The 5,838-nt window shown below is 42.3% G+C and overlaps 1 protein-coding gene across 3 annotated transcripts; it reads left to right on the top strand.

Moving 5' to 3' along the window:
* Window positions 1-689: 689 nt before the first annotated feature.
* Window positions 690-4,030, top strand: LOC131131678 (acyl-coenzyme A thioesterase 2, mitochondrial-like). 3 transcript variants are annotated; one of them, XM_058076597.1, is made up of 5 exons: window positions 694-772; window positions 1,466-1,497; window positions 1,569-1,973; window positions 2,260-2,462; window positions 2,570-4,030. In XM_058076597.1, the coding sequence occupies exons 1-5, from the start codon at window positions 759-761 to the stop codon at window positions 3,158-3,160; spliced, it is 1,245 nt and encodes a 414-aa protein (XP_057932580.1). In that variant the 5' UTR covers window positions 694-758; the 3' UTR covers window positions 3,161-4,030. The 3 variants fall into 3 exon arrangements, with proteins under 3 accessions (XP_057932573.1, XP_057932580.1, XP_057932589.1); XM_058076606.1 differs by having other exon boundaries at window positions 701-772; window positions 1,572-1,973; XM_058076590.1 differs by having other exon boundaries at window positions 690-772; window positions 1,466-1,973; window positions 2,570-4,027.
* Window positions 4,031-5,838: the final 1,808 nt, after the last annotated feature.

Raw genomic sequence — 5,838 nt, 5'->3', positions numbered from 1 at the left:
GCTACTCCGTGAAAAGGGCGGGTCCTAATCTGTCAACCCAGCCGCAGAGGGAACCTTCAAAATAAAAGCATTCTATTCTGGTTAGTGAAGAAGACGAAGAATAAAATAAGAGCGCAAAACACACAAAGGAGTGACTTACATTTAAATCAGCATATCGCCTGTCCAGTTCTAGGAAATGTTGAATCATGAAAAAATCATGAACTCATGTGTTCTACCTGTAATTCGACTCGAATCGATACCAAAATCTGCAATATCGTTCACAATATAATATTGATGGACTCCCCGTTTCTTTGCATTTGTTTCGGTGTCAACTGCTGCCATCTAGTGGCTTTTTGTCGCTTATCAGTATCAGTAAGATTTATAAATAGGCAAATAAATATTAAGACATTGTATATTAATATTAAAATAGAACTCAGGTGTCAAGTCATGCATTCTTTCAGGTGTCATGCATTCTTTCAGTCTGTATTCTTCTTCATTAATGTCATCCTTAACGATAGGGCAGCTTAATTCTTTCGGGTATGTACCAATGCCAAATAGCATTAGCATTTTTTTCTCTCACTTGAAACGTAAATATGCTTCCTAGTTTCACCCCTTTGTTACCGTAATATGAAAAACGATAAGCAAATAAAGCTGCCCATTGCTGAAACAAGCAAATAAAAAGTACCGAATATGACGCCACCCCTTCACTTCCGGGTGAAATGGTTCATTCCGGTAACGTCCTGCTTGCTCAAGGCTTTCGCTTTTAAGCTTAGCATTTTATGTATTTCCCCAGGTATGTTTTTAAAACCCTTTTTAATGAGACTGAGTGTGTTTGGATAACTTACAAAGTGTGTCTTAAATCATTTTCTCTTTTTAGAAAAACAACAATAAAAAAACTTGGATTTTTATTTTCCCGTTTTCAACCAAGATCAACAAGCATTATTGTCTATTATTGACTAGACTTTCTGCTCAACGTAAAAGTGAATTGTAAGGTGTTTGGGACTTTTTCTGGGCTTCTATTTAGTTACTTTTCGTAGACGATCGTGAACTGTGTTACCTTTCACCCAGTTAGACATTCGTGGGTCTTTGTATACCCTTGGGCATGACGACAATTCCCCTTTGAAAGAAATAGGAGTTATTATGCCGCGTTCAGGAGAATCGGACAGACGTTGAAAGTATTTATTATCATATACACTCATATCATGTTCTTATCAATGCTGTCCACTATCGTCTAGGTGCAAGCAGCTCTAATGGTAAAACTATGCTTTCCATGCAGATAAAAGGGCAAGACATCATGTTAACGTACAAGCCGATACATGTCCATCTATATGTTCTACATGCATTATCCCATAAGCACGCATTCATCCAGATTCCTGATTTTACCACAACTCTTGAGTGCTCTGTGTGTTTAGCATCTTAAACATGGTATCTTCTGCTGATTTGAGTTGAGGAAATCTAATATTAGACATGTTGATTGCTTTGACAGATGCTGTGGCTCCATCACTGAAAGCAACATCTGTAAGTTCCAGCATCTGGAATGGCTTTCTCTCAGATCCGCCTAAAAATCCTCCCCGGTGTTCGCTGTCTAGCAGACAAACTGGTCCAAGTGAAAGTGGAGGGTCTCGCTCCCCACAAACCAGTAGAATTAAGATCCAGGCTGGTTGATGACAAGGGGGTCGTTTTCAAAGCTTCTGCCCGCTACAAAGCTGATGAATCGGGCCTGGTCGACGTGAGCTGCGCCCCCTCTCTGGGAGGGAGCTACACCGGAGTGGAGCCCATGGGTTTGCTGTGGGCCATGGCGCCAGAGACTCCACATAGAAAACTTGTGAAGAAGAATGTGCTGAGCCCGACTCTAGTTGAGATAGCGGCACTCAACGGCGACACCGGAGAACTCCTCGCCAGTCAAACCAATGAGAGAGAATACATGACGGAGGGCATGAGGAGAATCCCAGTGCGAGACGGACGAGTCCGAGGAGTCCTGTTCATCCCTGCAGGTTGGTCTGGTTTTTTTTACAGTATTTCCTCATTTAGTGACAGGAGTATTTAGGGAGCTCTGCCGTGGAAATGCCAACTAGATCACAGTATCCAGTCGCCATATGAGAGCTGTAGCGCTTACTTCAAGGGATCTATTAAAGTTGGGTGTTTCTATGATTCATTGAGTTATGGTGAAGAAAGGCAGCTATTTTAGATGAGATACAACTTTATTGATCTCATGGCCATGGCCATTTGAGGGTATTTGACAAAGCACCTCCTTTGATTTTATATCTGTACGTTTTCCAGGAAAAGGTCCCTTCCCTGGAATTGTGGATTTATACACCTTAGGTGGAGGCCTCAATGAGCAGAGAGCTAGCCTCTTGGCAAACAAAGGTTTTGTGGTGCTGGCGCTGGCCTATTATGGGTACGAGGATTTACCCAAAAACCCCAAGAACTTGGATTTGGAATATTTTGAAGAGGCTGCAGTCTATTTACAGAATCATCCAGAGGTTGGTCAATTCATAACGAAGGAATAGGATCAGAAGATGTGTCAAATTTCACCAAGTGGGTATTTAGTGTATAACTTTGGTTCATTGATCCAATTCTATCCCTTCAGGTTCAAGGTCCCGGCATAGGCGTCATATCCATGTCTCACAGCGGCGCGCTGGCTTTGGCAATGGCGTCCTTTTTCCCAGGCATTACAGCGACAGTCTGTATTAATGGCTGCAATGGAAATACGGTCATTCCGCTGCACTACAAAGATATCGTTATGCCGGCACTGCGACCTGCCATCTGGAAAGTCCGACTGACCAGATCCTGGATTGTTGATATTCGCAATGTCACGCCAGATGCAAGCCTGATCAAGAATAGAGCGTCTTTGATTCCAATAGAGCGTGCCAACTGCCACTTCCTGTTTGCCGTTTCGGAAGACGACCGCAACTGGAACAGCCCTTTTTTCGCCAAGCAGGCCGCAGAGATTTTGAGAAGTCGCGGCAAGGAGTCGTTTCAGGTGGTTTCTTATCCTAAAGCCGGGCACTTTTTGGAGGTTCCTCACTCGCCATTTTGCCCCTCGTCCTTCCACGCAGCGGTGGGGCAGGCTGTGGTGTTTGGTGGGGAGGCAAAAGCCCACTCGGAGGCTCAGCTGGACCTGTGGGAGCGAGTCCAAGAGTTCTTTATGAGACACTTGAACGGCACTGGCACTTCATAAGTGCGTTCCAGACGGACTCGTTTAGAAACCACAAAACATGAGTAACACCCCTCAGCATAACCAACTATAATTAACCAAAACCAGATTGATTAATTGATTAAAAAAAGGATTACCACTTCATTACCACTTGTTTAAAAAAATACTTAGTTTTTGCCATTGTTTATTGTGAATAAATATTGAATACGCTGTAATGCAGGGGTCTCAATCACTCGGCCCGCGGGCCAAATGTGGAGCAGCTGTACCATTACACCACCAGTGACTGATGCACAAAATGCCCCCCCCCCCCGCCCTTTGATGGCGGGGGGAGCATATAAGGGGGTGCAGCTCTGTCTGTACCCTTTAGTCCAGGGGTCTCAAACACGCGGGCCAAATGTGGCCCGCAGGACACAGTTTGAGGCCCCCGCCTTGATATGAAAGTTTAATATTAATGCAGCCCGCGCAAGTTTGATATGGATGCTGTATGATATCATGTACCCGGAAAAAATTATTACGTTTGATTAATGTTCATGTTAAAGGTTAAATAACTGTTAATAGTTATCCTCCCTATCCGTGTGGAAGTGGTAAGTTTTTGGCTATTTAAGTGTAAAGGAAATAACTTGAAGGCTACCGTTTAGGTCGCTAGCTCTCTAGTTTGTGAGTTAGCATGTGTCTCAAGACCCTGCAGTTGCGCAATATGTTGTAAATAAAAAGAGTATAAATGTGACTATAGTCGTGTTTTGTCATGTCTACAGGGCTCTAATGCTTTGTTAATTTTAATCTGAAAAAAATAATTTGTCTACCCACCAACTATATGTGGTTTCTTAAGTTTTTATTATTTGCTGTTTTATTATTATTATTATTATATTTATTTATTACTGATTGATTGATTTTCTTTATTCTTGATTTGTTTATTTTTCATCCTATTTTGTGCAGAAAAATAAAAATTAAGATATTTGAGAACAGTGGAATGTTTTAACAGAGCTTTTCTTGTAGAAAATCGGAACCAAAGCACTGAAAAAGTTTGTATATTTTTCTGTTTTTAATAAATGCGTTTTGGGTTTTTTTGGAAAACCTGATGCGGCCCAGCCTTGCCCAGACCCTAGCTCCAGTGGCCCCCAGGTAAAGTGAGTTTGAGACCTCTGCTGTAATGTGTCCACTCTTATTTATCAATCAGCCAATCAGATCACAGTATCTTGAGACCACCATTGCTGGCTAAACAGCAGGAGTATCGACTCCTCAAAACAGTAGGCCGAATGGTCTGTGTTCCATGCCTCCATTGTCGTGGCGGCTGATGGGAGCTGTGCCCCCAAGGTAGTCTGCGCCCGTCCCGGTGGTACACTTCACAGCGATATACTAAACATGAAAAGAAAGAAACCTGAAACTGCCTCCTGTCATTTGGGTGGAGTGTGTAATCTCTGGCATTTTGGAGTTGCAGAGCTCATTGCTGTAGGGGAGCTTCCTGAGACGGTTTAAATCTCCAAGCTCATGCACTTCATATCGATGCTGCGGAATTCTGCAGGTATGATTTGGATTTATTAGGTTTGTGCGGCTCGTGCGCTGTTTTGTATTGTTTTTGAACCTGATCCACTTCTCTTGGGCATAGAATAAAGATATGACAGGCTGTAACCTGTAATGGTATTTGTTGAGCAACTTATAATTACATGACTTTTTTGTGGATTTGTACGCTTTTGTGTGTTTTTCTGTTTGAACTTAAGTGTCATTTTTAACCCTTTTAAGCAATACTGTATATGAATTGCAGTGTAATGGTTCAATATTGCTGTGGTTCATATACAACATGCCAAACCGTTACCTCTGACCTACAGCTGGGTCTTAAGATTACATGGATTCATGATGGGCATGGCTGTCAAATACATAATTACACAGCATCTTAAATGAAGATGGAAACAATAATTATTTAAATGGGGTAAGAGGCTGAAATATGGACATATGGTAGCCTAAGTTCCTGCACAAGTCATGCTGAAGGTTCCATGATGTCCAATACAAACAATACAATGTTTGTCAAATTGATGGGTTTAAGAGGAACTACCAACCGCAGTCAACGTTCTGTATTGCTTAATGTGTTTAAATTTGCCATCAATAATGTTCTTGTACAGTTCCAACAAGTACTTAGGATTCCTCCGGTCGTCCATTGAGTTGATGATGTTAGTCCTACCGTACACTGAAGTCCAAGTACGTCTAAATCCGCCCCCTTTGATTGCAGAGAATTGTCCAGCTTGATGTGGTCCTCTAAGACCTTGGTGTAATGTGGAGCCCAGTCATGTTCTTCATGCGTATGGACTGTTCCATATCATCCGTCTGACACACAATTCCCGATATAATGTGATCCTTTTTCTCATTTTCCTTCTTTAAGACAAATTTAGTCGGTACTAACATGAACTGAAAAGGTCTCCATGGAGTGTCAGCGTCAGCGAGCGACAGTTACTTCATAAAAAAAGGGAGGGAGAGAGTAAATGTTTACTTCACAAAGTGCTTCTCAAATACTGGGGCGTGCCCCCACCGCCCCGGGGGATGCTGTCAGGGGGGCCATGAAAGGCAGGGAGTACTTTCAGACCTGCCGATATGAATATATTTACCATATTCAACGTACAATTTGAGTCTTTAACACGCTTATGCTTTGCAGCTCTAATAAATAAATATATATCATCAGTTTCTCAATAGTATTTCTGTCCCTTGGGGGG

Source organism: Doryrhamphus excisus, chromosome 1 (assembly GCF_030265055.1).
Source record: "Doryrhamphus excisus isolate RoL2022-K1 chromosome 1, RoL_Dexc_1.0, whole genome shotgun sequence".
In the NCBI taxonomy this organism is placed as follows: Eukaryota; Metazoa; Chordata; class Actinopteri; order Syngnathiformes; family Syngnathidae; genus Doryrhamphus; species Doryrhamphus excisus.
The sequence above is the reverse complement of the archived record's forward strand: the minus strand, read 5'-3'. Positions and strand labels throughout refer to the sequence as shown.